General features: G+C 37.8%; 1 protein-coding gene across 1 annotated transcript; it reads left to right on the top strand.

Annotated features, from left to right (window-relative positions):
• The first annotated feature begins 3,424 nt into the window (after window positions 1-3,424).
• LOC139890675 (uncharacterized) lies at window positions 3,425-7,607 on the top strand. The gene is made up of 7 exons (XM_071873580.1): window positions 3,425-3,755; window positions 3,913-3,974; window positions 4,984-5,021; window positions 5,379-6,007; window positions 6,457-6,546; window positions 6,661-6,722; window positions 7,382-7,607. Exons 1-7 carry the CDS (start codon window positions 3,489-3,491, stop codon window positions 7,485-7,487), a joined length of 1,254 nt encoding a protein of 417 aa, XP_071729681.1. The 5' UTR covers window positions 3,425-3,488; the 3' UTR covers window positions 7,488-7,607.
• Window positions 7,608-21,237: the final 13,630 nt, after the last annotated feature.

Genomic DNA, 21,237 nt, shown 5'->3' with positions numbered 1-21,237 from the left:
CGGAGAACCCAGATAACGTAATATCAGACTGGCGTAGCTGCGTTTTAACTTCTGCAGGGAGGAAACGATAGCAATGCTCGTACATAATGTCAACGCCACTCCCGGTGTCAACATGCATGCATTTAATTTGTACTCCGCAAGTTGGGATGCGACACTTGATGATAATGGGCTCGTTAACTGTGTCGATTGACATTACAGGAGGAAACGTGATTGTGAGAAGTTCCCAGTCATGGTGATCATTGTACTTTCTCCGCTGGCTAACTTTCTCTGCGTCGACCATATTAATGGTTAAGTCGGCGTTTTTTGTTTTATCAACTTTTTGCCATGCAAAAGTTTTAGCCTTCGACCCTTCCTCTGCGGATTTTCCCTTGTCCTTCTTAGGTGGTTTTAGGTGATCCAATTTACCTACGCGTAGTGCCTCGAGCACTCGTTCCATCAAGTTTTTACACCGATTAGTGTCGTGACCATAATCATCATGGAATTCACAATACTTTGTTTTATCCCGCTTACCAAATTCTGTAAGCGGAGTTGGAACCGCAAAGGTCGCGCACACTGGTTCGGTTGCCAAAATTTTCTTTGGTGTTTTAGACAAACTTTTCAGCAGCACATAGTTCTGATTATTGATGCCGCGCTGGTTACTGTTTCGATAATTGCCACTTGATTTCCCTTTATCATTTCTGATAGGACCACCGCTAGGATACCTTCCGCGAGAGTTGTTACCACGATTTTGATCGCGCGAACTATCATCATCGTCTTTCCTCTCGTTGCGTGAGCTAGCTGTTGGAATATCATTATCTTCGCCACTCCGCATATAGTCATGACATTCATTAAGCGCTTCAACATAAGTTGTTGGGACTGTATGGCACAGACGCCTTACCAGTGTTGGATGACGTTCTGAGTTTATACCATGTATGAGTCCAGAAATCTGTTGCTCTGGCTTAAGATCTGGTATGCGCAGACACTCATTAGTATATCTTGTGAGAAATTCACCCAAAGATTCCTTGGATTTCTGCACAATATCATGACATTCGATATGAGTGCGTTTGCGTGGCCTCTGATTCTGATATTGCAGCAAGAACTTCATCCGCAGATCCATGAACCCGAATATGCTACCTGATGGGAGCTTATTAAACCATTCGCGAGCAATGCCCTGCAGCGTCATGGGAAATATCTGACATGCGACCGGATCCACCCAGCCTTGGGTGCGCATTGCGCCCTCGAAACGCTGCAGGAAGTCATCCGGATCAGTCAAACCATTATAAGTACCCAGTGTATGGGGTATCTTTGGCGCTGATGGAAACGGATATGCAGTTATATGCGGAGGAAACTTATCAAAAGTAGTTGGTAGCTCAAAAGGTGGTTTAACAGGGTCACCTTTGAGCCCTGCGAAGAAACGTTTCATCATATCCTGAACAAAATCAGGTTGTGAAAATAGGTGGACCATGTCAGGAGGTGCCGCCTGCATAAATTGGCTTGCGAGATTCGTCTGCTCCTGAATATTTTGCCAAGGCTGCCCCGGCGTCTGTGGATACAACCAAGGCTGATGCGTTAGAAAAGAAGGCAGACTTGCCGGCGCAGAGTATACGAGTAGCTGAAAAGGTGCCGAAACCTGTTGCGCAGATGCCTGCGAGACCTGAGGATATGCCGCTATAAGCCCAACCGTATGCGCAGTGCTTTGTTGTTTTGCGGTTATCGGCGTCAAATGAGAATTGGCATCCGGAATGACACCGAACCTCCAACTATTAAGTAATGCCTGCGCATCCGCAGGAGTCAAAAACTGCGAAATTAGACGCGGTGGTTGCCAAGGTTGCAACGGTGTAAACGATGAATTCTGCTGAACACTCTGCGTCTGCAGAGGGATTGAAATCGTGGTACTATAAATAGGTACCTGGCCGCACCATCACTCGTGCGGGCCTACTGTTTCACCGCTAGTGCCTACAAAGATGACCCTTGGATCCACCGCGGAAAAATCCAACCGCGTGGTGGTGACTGGCGAGTTTGCCCTTGGCGGTGTAATCCCATCTGGATATATTGGCTTATACCTCTGAAAAGGCTCGCCGGATACAGGCGGAGGATATGGCGCGTATCCCGCCCCCGTAGCTATAGCTTGCGTCTGCTGATTACCAGACGACGTGTTTTGATTATCTGTTTGAGTACGTTCCGATGATTCTCCGGAAGTCATGATACTGTTAAAGAAAAAATTCAAAAAATTTTGTGAATAATAAGCCTTATAATTCAAAACTTTAAAAGAAAAAACAAATAAACATGTCTTGAATTAGTTCGGCTCTCAATGAAAGCACCACTTGATCATGCATATTTTAACCATAGGGTTAATATGCCTGTTCAATGCGTAAAGTGAGGTTTAAGGATCTTAGAACAAGGCTCTCCGGTCCGGCTACCGTGAATAACCCTGGCCGACATGATGATGTCGGCGGGGTGGCCAAGTGATTAAGTCCACCTTCGATAACGATCGTCGATCAGAAGGCCACAAGTAAGGTCGTAGGTGCTAGTTAACGAGAAACTAACCTGTTAACCTTGAGAAGATGCTAGATGATGCTAGTTACGTAAGACGTGTAGCAGATGATGGTTACGTAACGTGATTGTGTCCTTAGAATGATAATAATGGTTTGTATATATAGGCGAACCCTAATTCTAGAATCATCTAAGATAATGATAATCTCGTCCATAACTAACTCCCCCGAATCACGGATATAATTATGGAAAAGATATTGATTTGATGACCAAGTAACTGCCGTACCGGGAACAAAGACATTCGATACATAACCGCATGCCGCATACCGCATACAAGGTATACGCATTCACATGCTATCAAGGGCCCGCATACGGATGGAATGCGCATGCGGGTTGCGGTATCATTATGTCCCCCTAATAGTTTGACGAAATGTTTGTAAGAGAAAAACGTGAAGGGGACAAAATTACCACATTATTTTTCATTGTATAGTTGTATAGTCTAAGAAAATTGCTAGATCTTCATCGGTATATAATTTGTAACTAACGGATTCAAATCTTAACCCATATGAACTATTATTATTTTGAATTTGTGCAACGGTAATGGCGGTTTCCATGACTTGTGACCAAGAATTAAGAATTGTCGGTCATGACAAATAACTTCAAGATCTCGATATGAAATTTATCGAAGTTGACTAATAATATATGGCTCACAAAGTTGCAAGAGGTCCTTATGACATGCGAGAACGATTAGGCAAATTACGTGCTTTTGGGGTGAATCGGCATATTTTGTTTGTATTTTTTAAACGTACCAACACGAGTACAGGTTAGCCGGTGTAAACCGGTTCCATATCTGTCCGGTTCAGACTACCAAACAACATCACCAGAGTGAACCGGTTTCATATATGTCCGGTTCAGTTAAATGTTTCTCCCCCAATTTCTCCGCATGCCTAAACCCTAATTTGCAGCAACTATAAACTCTGTTTCAACAGCTGCTGCAAAAATAGCCGTTGATTGTCATGTTACAATTTGACACCAACAAAAACTGCAGTAATACTCTCATCAACTCATCGTCTAAAACCCTACTTGCATTCAAGCCTCGTCAAGTTCTCCTTAATACAAAATCAACAATGGCTGCTTCTGCTTCAAAGGATGAAAACAGCACCAAAATTACACCTTTAACACCTGAATTGAAACTAAATCTTCATGAATCTATACTCCATTACCTCAATCGCAACGGATTTAATAAAAGCCATAAACGTTTTCAGTCAGAAGCTCAAATTCAGGTCCCTATCTTCTTCCCTCATATAATTTTAATTAAAGTAATGTTTATAACATTATACGTCTGTGCCTGTGTGTGTATATGTATAATGTTGTACCATTTGAACAACATCAGCATTAAATTTAGGACTCTTGATGATTGTACTGTTTATCTGATTATAGAGTGATAGATGGAAGAATTCTTCAATTCATTTGGAAGACATATTCTGCAAATATGATGCCTGGTAAGATGCTAAGACGAATTCATGTTTTATACTTAAAGCTGTTATGATTATAGGGAAAATGTAACTAGTGTCGCCCTATGGCAATCTCAACCCATTTACCTAGAAATAGGCTATATTTGATCTCGGATAGGTTAAATGGGTAACATAAATTTTTTTATTAAAATCAAACAGGTCAAGGGGATCGAAAGTGACTTGAAGTGTAGATTGGTACATCATTAAGTCCATAAAGTCCATTAATTCCTAAACAAACGGGTCAAGGGGGTCTTAAATTGGTCTATCACTTAATCCTAAGCAGTTAAATTGGTACATTAACAATATGATTTTTATTTAAAATGTTTATATATAAATCGATAAAATAAAAGGACTACATGTTTGTAAGCCAACCTAAACCATATTCAATCAACCGTTCTTACACAAGCGTGTTTTGACCCTTCACCTGACATGTACGTCTTCCCACCTCTATATTCAGGATCCAAAACTTCTTGACAGCAGGTCGATTAAAATGTATATAGTTACTTTCATACATATTGAATTGAACACTGAGCCTGGTATTTCTTTGACGGGGCCTTTTTCTGATGATTATGGATGATACGATAATATAGTTAATTATTTGTATATTAAGTACATGGGGTGATGTTTAAAAGAAGTTTAGTAAGAGGTTTACAAGCAACTCATCTTTAGATATATAGTAGCTATGGTTACAAAAACTGCAATTACAAATATGATCAACAACCAATATTCGAGGCTGTAAACACATGGGTATATGTTTGGCATCTTTCTGAGCATTTGGCTTTCTTCCTTTTAGCCGAATCTTCCAGTTTTACAAGTTATCATTCTATATAATACAAGTTTAAGCTTCGTGGATGAGTTGAATATTCATATGTAGAAACCATCATGTGGCCACGTCCTTTATATCATGTGACTTGCCATTTTCTATTTTCCATCTTGTCAAAAGTAGTTAAAATTTATACTATCTCAGCTAGAGCTTTTGTTTTTATGTAATCTGCAGCGATGCTCATAGTACCAAGGACACTGAGAAGAAACCAGGTAATTTAGTCAAAACGAGTAAAGGTATCTGGGGAGTTGTAAGCTGTGTGGGTGGGTAAGGGGTCAGCATGAAACGGGGTCAGAACGAGTAAAGGCTTAGTTTTGATTGGGTCGGGTCAACACACACACACACACACACACATTTTTTTTATCTTAATCATAGAGTTTCATAAGTAGTCAATGTACTAACGAATAATATAATATCACAATTATATATTAGAACAAATATCATTTAACCAAATCGAGAAAATATATAAACCAAATAAATAACCCATCTTTCCATCATTGGGTAATAATTGTCACCTATTATACTGCTCTATATGTAACATTGCTCATGTACTGATGTTTTTGTTGCAGTGTTAGGAGTTGATAAGCCTTTCGAAAAAGATAATGTATGTCATGAGGAATCTGCTGTCAAGAAAAAGACGAAAAGAGGTACCGTTCAGAGTAATAATGGTGCTACCATAGATCAATCAGAAGTAGTTGATGAAAAGGTGGTGAAATTTGATAAAGAGATTGCCTATGAAGTAGTAACAAAATCAAAAAAGAAGAAAACCAAATATGATTTAGAGCCATCTGCTACTACTGAAATAGAATCAGTAAAAGAAAATCCAAAAAAAGAGAAAAAAATAAAGAAAAATAGGTCTAGCTCTGATTCTGCTGTCAAATTTGAGGAAGTAAACACAGTGGAAACAGATACCAAAGATGAACCTATTTCCAAAAAAGAAAAAACAAGTTCTAAGAAAAGAAAGAGATCGTTGTCAGATGACAGAGAAAATGATAATGGGTGTCTATCTACTGAGAAGACAACTATTGAAGAACTTAAGCCTCAAAAGACCGAAACTTTTGAAGAAGGTAAGACCAAAAAGGAAGAAACATCTAACGAGAAACATGACGGGCACGCAAATGGGAAACCCGATATAAATGGAGGGGAGAAACACGTTGCTAAGAAATCCACAAAAAAACAACGTACTGTTACAGACGAGGTATAATGATTTCTCTTGATTTTTAATTTTTCAAAATACAGATGAAAAATAATAGGTGGGTCGTGTAGTCAAAGGTTTAGCCCAAGACAATTTTTTGTTTTTTGCTGGTCGAAACTGGCGGGGGATGTGTTGACTCCTCCCCTAACACATCGGGACACTTTTAGACGTAAAACTTTACTTGTTTTAGTATAATCTTTTAGCGTGTAAGATATGATTACGTATAATGTATATTCCAATAGTATTTAAGTTGGTGATTATGAACCTTGAGGTATCAATGTTTTATGCACTGGAAATACCATTGGGGTGTGCTTATCTCTTTTATATTCAACATACGTGTTCTTCGCTTGTTGCTTTTACTTTGCCATGCAGATGTTTTTGTCGAAAGCAACAATATGTTTTAGATTTTATATTAAAAAGCTTCTGTTTTTATAGATTAGTATTTTTTGCAGCCGAAGACGGTTAATGCATTTCAAAGGGTGAAAATTGATCAAGTGGAATTTGCTCACGAGAAACTGCAAGATAATTCGTATTGGGCAAAGGTGATAACTACTACTCTATTATGCATAGACTTTCGTCACTCAATGTTTTTAGACTTTTAGGTATAAGAGTCACGACTTTTATGCACTACCAACTATTCTATATGGATACTACAGGATGGTGCAGATATCGGTTATGGTGCCAAGGCCCAAGAAGTTCTAGGTCAAGTGAGAGGGAGGTACATTCAGTTTCTTCATACTGTAGCTCCTACTTCAAACATTAAACTGATAAAACGGGAGTTGGATAACTGATCAGAATGAGTAAAGATTATGTGTGGCAGTGTAAATAAGTTGTAATCTGAATGGATTATTTGGGGGACTTTTTAAAATGCTGAGCATTTGAACTGGAGGTGACAAAATGGATGGGTTGGGTGGTTGGGCGGGCTGGCTAACATGTATATTCTCTTTACTGGTTCAGTTCTTGAGCCAAAGCACTTTTGCCTAACTTAAAAAATTAGTAAAAAGTACTGTAATTGTTATGGTAATTATGATTGGAAATAATTACGGAGTATGTTATTACAATTGTACAATTGTAATCTACTCTTGAATAAAAGGTCAAGTAGTAGGCTATGCGCATTATACATACACTTTGGGTGAGTTTTGTGCTTTGACCCATATGACACAACAAGAACTCTACCCGATACCATTAAATGGTGTGGTATGGGGAGGTAGGATGTAGAAAGTAATCCCCTTTACACAAAGGTAAAAAATTGCTTCTAGTTAATCGGTGAAAGGGCATTGTTCCATTTGAAGGAATCCGCCTAACGGGTCATAGTTTCAAAATGTTTTTCGAGATCAACCATTTCGATTAGGTAATTAAAAACTTTCCAACGTACAGGGACTTTCGGCATGAGAAGACAAAGAAGAAGCGAGGAAGCTATAGAGGTGGTCTAATTGATCTACAATCGCACTCTATAAAGTTCAACTATTCAGAAGAAGAGTGATTCTTGATTTATGTTTATACTCATTTGCTTGCCTTTTTATGGGTCATTTTTACAACCCAAATGACATGAAACCGATTTCAATGCTCTCAAAATGCTTGCCATATTTTGCATTAATTTCATTTACAGGTTCATAAAAAAATCTCTCGCCTTTATTATACGATGTCACCAAATTTTGTGTATTTCACATTTTTTTCTTATAGATGTGTGTGACCACTTTAGCTCTAAAGGAGCAAAGGGATGGTATGCGCGTTGTTGGGAAAATGATTTCGCTCTATACGTTAAACATTGTTCTAATAATAGAGTGTGGCGAGAAATCATTTGTAGCAATAAACAATTAAGTTATATACTTGTATAACTATTTTGGTAGTTTATGGTTCAATATGCATATCGAGAATTAAAACAAATAATTTTTCAAATGAAAAATAATAATAAAAAAAATATTCTTCCAAAGTAAAAAAGAAAAATTTGAAAAAATTCGATTATTTTGGCGGGAAGGTATGTATCCTTATCATCTTTATCGTACTTTAACGGTCAATGTTTTTTTTTAGAACTAGTATTGAAGGATTGGTTTCTGACATCAAACAGGTCCCGGATCTGGGAGATTCGGGATGGGTACGTGGCACGTGTGACGAAGCATACCGGTTTCGTAGTTCCGGGACTCTGAAAAGATTCCTTCTGCATAGGGGGTGCCATATGTGGGTGTTTCGGGACCCTTTAACCTAATTATTCAAATCATAATTATTAAAGCTGGTAGCTAATGTAAAGAAGTTGGTTCAGAATCTTTTTTTTTCTTTTCTGTTTTTTTAATATTATTTCTGAATACGGTTCTACTAAATTTGTGACTAATAATTCTGTTTTTTATTTGGAGCAATATCTTTAGAACAATTTAAAATCATGGCTCTAGATAATCTAATTTTTGTTCATCTATTTTGAGGCGATGATGTTATATTTCACAATGGATGTCTTCATTCTGATGATCAATCAGCAAAAAATAGTTTTTCCTTCTTTAACAAGGTTAATTTCTCTTGATTTGTTGATATGGTTTACCAACACGTTCGGGTTTCAAAAGAATTATATGCACTGAAACTCGTAATTCAATATGATTTTAATGGCTATGTTTACAATAACGAAATATTTGGTAATAAGTTTGGAGACGATATATTTTTTAAGTCATAAGATCCACAATATCAAGCTCAAATCGAAGTTAAGTTGGTGAGCATCACTCCTACACAAGAATCTAGTTTTGTTGGTCAGTTGCATAATGTTATGCAATCCTTACAAATCATTCAATATGAGCACGAAGTCCATCCACAAAGGAAGAGAAGTTGAAGTTGAAGATGTCGGTGATGCAATGTCCTCAGAAAGTAATGAAACTGTAAAGAGTTATATTGTCCAAGGAAAACTTTCGGGATACTCTGAAAATGAGGAGGATGATGAGGAGGTGGTGGAAGAAACTCAACAAACGAGTTCCGTAGTATCACAGTTTGAATTTCTTAATCGACAAGTTGATGCTGATAATCGACTTCCATTCGATGAAGATGATGAACAAAGTTTTACTTATTGGTCTAAAGAGACCGGTGAATCGCTTTTTCAAGGAAAGGCTTTCAAAAGCAAAGTCGAATTTATGTTAGCTATTCGGCTTTTGGAACATAAAGAATAGTAGAGAAATAATTATTGTTGATTCGAGGCTAGACTGTGAACAAATAAAATGTTTCACAAGAGGAAAAAATATAAGGTCGCGCAGAATATTATCCATGTGTGTGGACTGTGGAGTGTTATTGGTTCAAGTAAGAATAAATAATGTATATGGCATATTTCAAAATGGATCGATAACCACAATTTCTACGGACATGTTGCTAATAATAATCGTAATTTAATTATTGTTGATTCGAGGCCAGACTGTGAACAAAATAAAATGTTTCACAAGAGGAAAAAATATAAGGTCGCGTAGAATTTACATATTAACTAATAGACAAAAGTTATGAATAGTAACTAGGGGCATTCTAAACTTTTCAACTTTTTTTAAATTTCATTTTACCAACAAAACCCCCCACACTTTTTTGAAAAATTCAAATCGACCCCCCAAACAGGGGGTAAAGTGTCAAATAACCATTTTCATAAAAAATCTTAAATAACCTCCACCCAAATATTCAACGGGTCATATCTTCTCGCTCGCAACGAGTTAAATTTTTCCGACACCATCGTTAAACTCGAAATAATTTTAGAAACACAATGTCACTGGCTATACACAAAACGGACGCTTTTTAAAAAACGCTAAATATTTGGGGTACTTTTCATACACGTTGATTTTGCGTTAAATTTTTAAAAGTCGACAATTCCATAGCAAAACGCGGAGATGCACATATATTGTTAATTTAAAATAACATTTAAATCTCTCACGGGTTATACCTTTTAGTTCGACTCGAGTTGCGCTTCAACGACATCATCGTTAGCCACAAAATATTTTACTAAACGCAATAAAATACATTGAAAACCGAACCCCCGGCGCGAAGCGAGGGTTCGATAACTAGTATTATCTATGTTTGTGGACTGTGGAGTGTTATTGGTTCAAGTAAGAATAAATATGTATATGGCGATGGATCGATAACCACAATTTCTACGGACATGTTGCTAATAATAATCGTTGTTTAACATTGAGCTTGATTACTTGTGATATTGACAGTCGAGTCAATAAAAACATTTATCTAGTTAAGCACATCCAAGAACACATTAAAGATACTTAGAATGTGGAAATCACTTACGTTAAGGCATGTAATGCAGGCGGATTTCTATCGAACGAATTTTTGGATTTTGGGAGAGTAACTTTTATGAGTTGCCAAGGTATATAGATGAATTAGTTCATACTAATCCAGACACATGTTAAGTTTCAGCATGGTCCACAAAGCACGATCCATGCTTTACATTCAAGTTCATTATTTGGGCATTTGGCCCCTATATCAAAGCATTTAATATGTGCTTTCCGATGATTTTTGTCGATGACACACATTTGAAAGACAACTACAAGGGTAAGTTGTTTACGGCTGTTACAAAAAATGATAAATGTCAAATACTGCATGTTGCATTTGCAAAGGTTGACGAGGAAAGCAACGAAAGTTGGTATTGATTTTTGCATCAATTCAGAACTCATGTCTCATCACAAAATCCAGAGAGTTGTGTATTATTTCAGACCATCATTAAGAAATTCTTAATGATCGTGAGTCAAATTCCTGGTTGGCATCATCGCTACAGTTTACGACATATTCGTAGCAACTTCAACAAGCATTACAAGGAACATTAATTGAAGATATTATGTTGGACAGTTGGTTCCACTCCCAAACCACCGTGTACAGTTGGGAAATTCGACATATTAAAGGAATTAAACAAGAAGCTTGAAAGTATTCAAAGGACATTAATCTAAAAATGTGAACTCCTTTGAGGGATAAAGACCATCTTCGTTGGGTAACCTTACAACAAACATAACTGAGTCACTTAATAACGTATTGCGTTATGCTCAATTGATGCCAATTAAAGCCTGTATCGAATACACGTTTGATTCACTTCATTACGCAATTTGATAAAACGAGCGAATAGAACTCACCGTTAGCAAGAAAAATGTGTAAACTAAATAAATTTCATGGGGGCAACGAGCCATTCGGTAACACTCTATGATATCGACCAAGGTGTATATAAGGTTCGTGCAATTGGAGAAAGAACCATCGATGGAGGCAACTAATTCATTGTGAAATTTGAAGAACAAAAGTGTTTATGTGAAAAATGGCAGGACCAAAGAATTATTTGCTCTCACGTCAATGCTGCTTGTGGACATCGAGACGTTGATCCTAGGAGTCGCGTGAGTAACGTCTACCGAACAAAAATGTGGAGAACTCAATATAAGTCTAAACTTGCTCCACTTAGAGACGTGGGTTTATTGGGGACAGTCATGCTGGATCATTAAGGCAAATTCATCAAGATTAATAACCCATAGTGGCAAGAGACGTTCACGAAGAATAAATAATGAAATGGATGAGTCCTGAAAAAGAATAAGAAAACGTCCAACATGTCGTGTCTGCAATGGAGAAGGACATAACATAAGTTCGTGTCGTAATAAAGGATAATGTGTATTTGTATTTATATTTGTGCTTTTATTTGTATTCGTATTTGTGTCCTAATAATAAAGTTTATGTGTTTTGCTTTTACCTTCCACATATCTCTCTCTATATAAACGCACTTACACCTAACATATAAATCACATACCCCCACATTTCACTATCCTCTACCTACCAACCAAACAAGATTAATAGCGACTGTATACTACATATGTAACAAACGTGCTGTTATCAAAATCTTATGGGTGGAAGATAATCCCGGTCGAATGTTCTGCGGTTGCCCTGATTTATATGTGATTTGATTAGTTGATTGTTTCGAATTTTAAATAGAGATCTCGTTGATGCGGTTGGATTGGCTGGTATGACGAAGAACCCATCACTGAATGGGTAGCAAAAAGACTTTTCACACAATGGAAGAGAAATATGTTCTCGAAGAACAACTAAAGATCTCAAACGATTCTGTCAAAATCTTTGAGGCATCAACAAAAAGATGAAACTGCTTTTAATTTGCAGGCATTTATTTTATACTATTTCAGCACCTAGGTTGATAGTAATCTTATTTTATTTCGACACTAATGTAATCTATAACTCTCGGAACAATAAATGACAAGAAAAAGTAAATTCATTATTTGTTCAAACATACAACTAAAACACAAATAATACTTGTATAAGATAATACATAAACTAACAACTTCTTTAGACCATTTAAAAAGTCAATGCCTTAAACACATCATAAGATGGATCATTGTTCTTAATGTTTTTAAAATGCAATATGTTTATAATCTGTTGCCCATAAGGTAATGGGTCTTTCTTGGAGTCCACCACCTCTCGCATCCAATTAGCAAAGATGTATCCAAATATAAATTGGATACCATTAATAATTCAAAACATCATTATGACCTCTATTGCAAGCATAAAATCACAACTTCTTGTTAGTTCACGACACAACATGTTGCTACGTATCATGTCGTAAAATTTCTTCACCTGATTATTAAAGTGACATACACAAAACACGACGACTTTAAAGACATGGTATTTCGTAATGTTCCTCAGTAACCGTGCGAACAACTTCACCCATGTTGACTCCGGTGACATGATTTGCCACACTACTTTTGAAAATATTCGCAGTGTTAGAGTAAATTCGTGCTTAGATATGCTAGACCTATTGCATAGTTAAAGTTTTCCAAAGTCCATATATAAGGTATGTTAACGATTTGAAAACGCATTGTATTTCCAGTACGTCTAAATTCAATATGGTTATTAAACTCGCGAATACGGTCCGAATATACCAGATCGTTGTTCGTAACAAATAAATCTAGCTGCAAATCTTCATTAAAAATATCTCCCGCTCGGCATATAGATCGCGTATGGAAATATCTATAATGACGAGTTTCTGCCTTACTAAACTTCTCCGAATTAGACACTTTGTAAGTTTACTGATAAAGTGATTGGAAATAAGAAAAAGAGAGAATTTCTTGTGATAATTGTGTGTGTGTGTGTGTGTGTGTGTTATTTGTGCTTCAATATGTGCTGGTATATGAAGGAAAAAATCCTAGTCCAAACCCGCGTTAGGTTAAAGGGTCCAAACCCGGGTTACATTACAACAACAACAAATACTACATGAGTGGTGTATGGAGGAGGTGAGATGTAGACAATTTTTCCCCTATCCGAGAATAAAAATAAGTCATTTTTTCACCGAGAGTGAAACACTCTCAAAAATAGAGAAAGTCATCCCTCTCTCTATTCGACGGATAAAGAGACTGCTTCCGAGTGGACCTCCAGCTAAAAAATAGGTAATTGTTTTTAAAAAAATAGTAAAATAAAATTGAGACGCCATGAAAATGGTAGAATCAAATTTTCATGGGTTTTAAATCTTGTATGGAATTCAATTTAGGCTCTAAACGGCAGTCAAGACACCAATAAATCCAGGTTACATTAATTGGTCAAAACCCTAGTGAAAAGCTGTCAAAAAGGTGAAAACCTTAAGAGAGTCTCGTATTTGCCATTTCCGAAACCCCATGTGGCACCAATTAGCTCATCAAGTTGGCAAACAGTAAACACTAACAGCAGAGTCCCGAATTTCCCAGTTCCGGGGACCCCCACGTGGTGCCAACCAGCTCACCTAGTTGGAAAAAAATCGAAGTTTTTGTAACTTTTCTGCCACGTAGTACCATCCCGGAAGTCCCACTTCCGGTTTTACTAGTTTCGTAAGTTTTTTTTACTATATTGTGTTTACAAAACACCCTTATATACATACCTTCCCGCTAAATTTTCAAAAAAAAAAAAAAAAATTCATGACCCCATGATGTTAGAAAAGGAAACAAAAAAAACCGTAAAACATAAAAAGTCAAAGTTTAAAGTGGAAACGATAAAAAGAAGTCAAAACGACAATTTATGGGTTTACCTAGTTTATAGCATATGTGATATGTTCAATCTAGATTACACAAAATCGTAATTGAACTAGCGAAAGACCTTAAAGCCTAATTACAAGAAAAGCTTTGTAGTGAATTCGCCCAAATTGATTATTACGGAAATTAGGAAAAAGAAATTCTTGTTACAACAGAAAACTCAAAACTAATCTTTATCGGAAGCTTATTTAACTGCACTCAGTAACAGAAATTGAACGGACAGGTAGTTAGCTGCTTCTTTCATTAATAAACTGCAGAAGCTAGGCAATTGGTACTTTTACTCCAGCGCACGTGTTATACACGTGCTGCTCATATCAATCCTCGCTGCTTGAAATAATGCTTGACCTCAAGCATTGAGTATGGAAACACAATCGGGGAAACGTTGTAGAAGTGCTTCCAATGGTTCCCATGTAGCGTCATCTGCACTCCCTTGTTGCCATTGTATAAGAGCAAATATCACTGGTCGATTGTTCTTCTTTACCATTTTACGAGCTAGAATTTTCAACGGCACTGGCGTAATCAACCCTTGGGTATCAGTAGCTGGTAAATCCCCCATAGTAGGTGTGATGACCCGGAAATTTCTGACCAAATTTAAACTTTATCTTTAAATGATTTAATGTTTTCGACACGATAAGCAAAGTCTGTAATGTTGAGTCTCAAAGTTTTGGAACTATATTCATGTAATCAATTATTCTCTGACTGTTCTCGAAGATTCACGAACAATATATATATATAACTTAATGTGCATATATATATATATATATATATATATATATATATATATATATATATATATATATATATATATATATATATATATATATATATATATATATATATATATATATATATATATATATATATATATATATATATATATATCTTCATAATCAATTTACAGTCCAACTTTTGTTCCAATTCATCATGAACATGTACAATATCTATATTAAAACTAATAAAACATCAACCGGGTTTACTGACGTTTACCAATTAAGCTCGAAATCATTTATATTCCCCTTCTATATATAAACAGTTTTAAAATAGCAAAGTTAATTACTAAAACAATTTTATTAAATATTTTTAAATAATAGATTTAATGTAACTTTATATATATTTACAAGTAATATCCATATACATATTTATATATATCTATATATTCTATAGTTTCCATTAATCGCATTTTATTTTATTTATTTTACAATATAAATCCTAATACTCATATTATATAATATTATAAATTATATTTCAAATTATAAATACCTATTTAAATATGTGTATATATTATCTATTTATAAATAGTTGTTCGTGAATCGTCGGGAAAAGTCAAGGGTTAAATGATTTCATATACTAGCTCAAAATTTTTGAGACTCGGTCTAACAGACTATGCTTATCGTATTGGAAATATATAAAGATTAAGTTCAAATTTGGTCGAAAATTCCCGGGTCATCACAATAGTCCCATTTTTCTATTTAAATCTTTTGGGATGAGAATACATGCAATTTATTTTATATTTTGGACACAAGTGGAGGTTGGTTTAAATTATTCATTGTGAGTTGAACAAAAATATTCCCTAGTCTGGTAACTGTAATCACTGGTTTCTACTGGTGAACGTGAATCCTATGGATAGATCTATCAGGTTTGACAACCCCATTTCGAGCTAGTCGCGCTAGCAATTTATAATCGGAATGTTTAGTACTTCGTAATTTGTTGTAGATACACTTGTTAGGTGTATATTATTTATTGTGTTTAGCAAGGGTAAATAAATGGTTAAGTGGTTACCAGGTGGCTCACGGTAAATGGAATAATGTTTTTATATGTTTTCTAGCATATAATTTTGTGGTCCAAAAAGGAGTTTTTATGTTTTCAAACAAAAATTTTTACAGTTTAAATTAAATATTGTTTGCAATATTAAACCTATAATTCACTCAACATTTTTGTTGACAGATACTCGCATGTTTTATTCTCAGGTTCATGATTGATTGCTTCCGCTGTGCTTAGAGAGTCTGCATATTTATGATGGCATCTTTTGTTAAACAATAACTTGCATTCTATTTTGATACATTTAATAGTGGATGTTGTTGACTTTGTTTTGGTCAACTTTTGGTTAAGTAATAATGTATGGTTTTTCTAAACTTACATATTTTGGTAGATTTCCTTTATAGGAAATCATTTTTAAACAAAGAATGCAAGGTTATTTATTAAATTCATATAGAATTATGATCAAGCTGTGGGACCAAGATAACGATGGTCGTCAAGTGTACTTTGACGGGTCGTTAAAATTTGCGTATGAGAAAACCTCAGCGTTATATTTCTGCGAAATAAATCATGCATGTAAACAAAAGTGGATTACCTTTCCGCGATCTGCGATAAGAACCGATCTGATAGCCTCTTTCGATGCCGCAAGGTACAGCGTAAGCGTTTCTCCTGATACTGGCGCGGTGAGTGTTGGTAATTCAGCGAGCACCTTCTTCATCTCCTGAAAGGCTGATTCTGCTTCCTGAGTCCATACGAAGTCTTTTTTCTTTAAACAATTCTTCAAAGTATTGAAGAATGGCAATTGTCGCTCTGCTGCCTTCGACAAAAACTGAGTGATCGCCGCAAGCTTCCTGGTTAGACTCTGCACGTCTTTCTTTGTCTTCGGAGATGCAAACTATCAATGGCTTCAATATTTTTGGGATTTGCCTTAATTCCACGCGCTGTCACCACATGACCTAGAAACTTGCCTTCCTCTTCCCCAAAACTACATTTGAGCTGGTTAAGCTTCATGTTGATCCTGCGCAGAGACGCAAATGTTTCTAGGATGTCTGCGAGCATTTCTTCTTCGGTGTTACTTTTAATCACCAAGTCATCGACATATGCTTCAAGGTTTCTGCCAATTTGGTGCTTGAAGGCTGCGTCAATTACGCGCTGATAGGTTGCGCCTGCGTTTTTTAATCCGAAGGGCATCTTCGTATAACAGTAAATACCTTGCGGCGTATGGAAAGTAGTTTTGTCCTCATCTTCCGCATCCATTAAGATTTGGTGGTAACCCTTGTACGCATCTAGAAAACACTTGTACCGGAACCCTGACAGTGATTCCACCTTCCAGTCTATCTCCGGGAGAGGTTAGTTGTCCTTAGGACACGCTTTATTAATGTCTTTAAAATCAACGCACATCTGCCAATTACCGTCAGCCTTTTTGACTAACACATGATTAGCAACCCATGTCTGATACCGCACCTCCCGCAGGATTATTGCTTTGACAAGGTTATCTACTTCTGCGCACAACCAATCACTGCGCTCAAGAGCCATATGCTGCTTCTTTTGTCTAACGGGCGTGAGTGATGGGTTAACATTCAATTTATGTTCCGCAATATCTCGCGGAACCCCCGTCATGTTTGATTCACGCCACGCAAAAACATCCACGTTAGCGGATAATATTCCATGTAATTTGGCCTTTGTTTCGGCTGACAAGCCTGCGCCGATTTTAATTCGCTTATCCGGATGTAAACGGTTTGCTATGACCGTACTGCTTGCGAGTTGTTCTCCCATGCTAGGAATGTTTACAGGCACAACTGAACCACACAACTCGGTTGTTTGATGTGACGCAATTGTGGCAACCCCTCCCTTCGTATGAAACTTAATCAAACCATACACCACCGATGGTATAATGTTAAAACGTCGTATGAAATTTCTCCCAAGCAGCGCGTTGTACCGCGAAGTTGAACGTACCACATAAAAGTCAACCAACTCATGTCTAACCAACTGCGGATTCTTATCATCTGCGAGCTCTATTATTAGCTCTATCCGGCCTAGCGGCCATGAGCTTTCTCCGGAGAACCCAGATAACGTAATATCAGACTGGCGTAGCTGCGTTTTAACTTCTGCAGGGAGGAAACGATAGCAATGCTCGTACATAATGTCAACGCCACTCCCGGTGTCAACATGCATGCATTTAATTTGTACTCCGCAAGTTGGGATGCGACACTTGATGATAATGGGCTCGTTAACTGTGTCGATTGACATTACAGGAGGAAACGTGATTGTGAGAAGTTCCCAGTCATGGTGATCATTGTACTTTCTCCGCTGGCTAACTTTCTCTGCGTCGACCATATTAATGGTTAAGTCGGCGTTTTTTGTTTTATCAACTTTTTGCCATGCAAAAGTTTTAGCCTTCGACCCTTCCTCTGCGGATTTTCCCTTGTCCTTCTTAGGTGGTTTTAGGTGATCCAATTTACCTACGCGTAGTGCCTCGAGCACTCGTTCCATCAAGTTTTTACACCGATTAGTGTCGTGACCATAATCATCATGGAATTCACAATACTTTGTTTTATCCCGCTTACCAAATTCTGTAAGCGGAGTTGGAACCGCAAAGGTCGCGCACACTGGTTCGGTTGCCAAAATTTTCTTTGGTGTTTTAGACAAACTTTTCAGCAGCACATAGTTCTGATTATTGATGCCGCGCTGGTTACTGTTTCGATAATTGCCACTTGATTTCCCTTTATCATTTCTGATAGGACCACCGCTAGGATACCTTCCGCGAGAGTTGTTACCACGATTTTGATCGCGCGAACTATCATCATTGTCTTTCCTCTCGTTGCGTGAGCTAGCTGTTGGAATATCATTATCTTCGCCACTCCGCATATAGTCATGACATTCATTAAGCGCTTCAACATAAGTTGTTGGGACTGTATGGCACAGACGCCTTACCAGTGTTGGATGACGTTCTGAGTTTATACCATGTATGAGTCCAGAAATCTGTTGCTCTGGCTTAAGATCTGGTATGCGCAGACACTCATTAGTATATCTTGTGAGAAATTCACCCAAAGATTCCTTGGATTTCTGCACAATATCATGACATTCGATATGAGTGCGTTTGCGTGGCCTCTGATTCTGATATTGCAGCAAGAACTTCATCCGCAGATCCATGAACCCGAATATGCTACCTGATGGGAGCTTATTAAACCATTCGCGAGCAATGCCCTGCAGCGTCATGGGAAATATCTGACATGCGACCGGATCCACCCAGCCTTGGGTGCGCATTGCGCCCTCGAAACGATGCAGGAAGTCATCCGGATCAGTCAAACCATTATAAGTACCCAGTGTATGGGGTATCTTTGGCGCTGATGGAAACGGATATGCAGTTATATGCGGAGGAAACTTATCAAAAGTAGTTGGTAGCTCAAAAGGTGGTTTAACAGGGTCACCTTTGAGCCCTGCGAAGAAACGTTTCATCATATCCTGAACAAAATCAGGTTGTGAAAATAGGTGGACCATGTCAGGAGGTGCCGCCTGCATAAATTGGCTTGCGAGATTCGTCTGCTCCTGAATATTTTGCCAAGGCTGCCCCGGCGTCTGTGGATACAACCAAGGCTGATGCGTTAGAAAAGAAGGCAGACTTGCCGGCGCAGAGTATACGAGTAGCTGAAAAGGTGCCGAAACCTGTTGCGCAGATGCCTGCGAGACCTGAGGATATGCCGCTATAAGCCCAACCGTATGCGCAGTGCTTTGTTGTTTTGCGGTTATCGGCGTCAAATGAGAATTGGCATCCGGAATGACACCGAACCTCCAACTATTAAGTAATGCCTGCGCATCCGCAGGAGTCAAAAACTGCGAAATTAGACGCGGTGGTTGCCAAGGTTGCAACGGTGTAAACGATGAATTCTGCTGAACACTCTGCGTCTGCAGAGGGATTGAAATCGTGGTACTATAAATAGGTACCTGGCCGCACCATCACTCGTGCGGGCCTACTGTTTCACCGCTAGTGCCTACAAAGATGACCCTTGGATCCACCGCGGAAAAATCCAACCGCGTGGTGGTGACTGGCGAGTTTGCCCTTGGCGGTGTAATCCCATCTGGATATATTGGCTTATACCTCTGAAAAGGCTCGCCGGATACAGGCGGAGGATATGGCGCGTATCCCGCCCCCGTAGCTATAGCTTGCGTCTGCTGATTACCAGACGACGTGTTTTGATTATCTGTTTGAGTACGTTCCGATGATTCTCCGGAAGTCATGATACTGTTAAAGAAAAAATTCAAAAAATTTTGTGAATAATAAGCCTTATAATTCAAAACTTTAAAAGAAAAAACAAATAAACATGTCTTGAATTAGTTCGGCTCTCAATGAAAGCACCACTTGATCATGCATATTTTAACCATAGGGTTAATATGCCTGTTCAATGCGTAAAGTGAGGTTTAAGGATCTTAGAACAAGGCTCTCCGGTCCGGCTACCGTGAATAACCCTGGCCGACATGATGATGTCGGCGGGGTGGCCAAGTGATTAAGTCCACCTTCGATAACGATCGTCGATCAGAAGGCCACAAGTAAGGTCGTAGGTGCTAGTTAACGAGAAACTAACCTGTTAACCTTGAGAAGATGCTAGATGATGCTAGTTACGTAAGACGTGTAGCAGATGATGGTTACGTAACGTGATTGTGTCCTTAGAATGATAATAATGGTTTGTATATATAGGCGAACCCTAATTCTAGAATCATCTAAGATAATGATAATCTCGTCCATAACTAACTCCCCCGAATCACGGATATAATTATGGAAAAGATATTGATTTGATGACCAAGTAACTGCCGTACCGGGAACAAAGACATTCGATACATAACCGCATGCCGCATACCGCATACAAGGTATACGCATTCACATGCTATCAAGGGCCCGCATACGGATGGAATGCGCATGCGGGTTGCGGTATCATTATGTCCCCCTAATAGTTTGACGAAATGTTTGTAAGAGAAAAACGTGAAGGGGACAAAATTACCACATTATTTTTCATTGTATAGTTGTATAGTCTAAGAAAATTGCTAGATCTTCATCGGTATATAATTTGTAACTAACGGATTCAAATCTTAACCCATATGAACTATTATTATTTTGAATTTGTGCAACGGTAATGGCGGTTTCCATGACTTGTGACCAAGAATTAAGAATTGTCGGTCATGACAAATAACTTCAAGATCTCGATATGAAATTTATCGAAGTTGACTAATAATATATGGCTCACAAAGTTGCAAGAGGTCCTTATGACATGCGAGAACGATTAGGCAAATTACGTGCTTTTGGGGTGAATCGGCATATTTTGTTTGTATTTTTTAAACGTACCAACACGAGTACAGGTTAGCCGGTGTAAACCGGTTCCATATCTGTCCGGTTCAGACTACCAAACAACATCACCAGAGTGAACCGGTTTCATATATGTCCGGTTCAGTTAAATGTTTCTCCCCCAATTTCTCCGCATGCCTAAA

The sequence above is a fragment of the Rutidosis leptorrhynchoides genome, chromosome 2 (assembly GCF_046630445.1).
Source record: "Rutidosis leptorrhynchoides isolate AG116_Rl617_1_P2 chromosome 2, CSIRO_AGI_Rlap_v1, whole genome shotgun sequence".
Classification (NCBI taxonomy): Eukaryota; Viridiplantae; Streptophyta; class Magnoliopsida; order Asterales; family Asteraceae; genus Rutidosis; species Rutidosis leptorrhynchoides.
The sequence above is the reverse complement of the archived record's forward strand: the minus strand, read 5'-3'. Positions and strand labels throughout refer to the sequence as shown.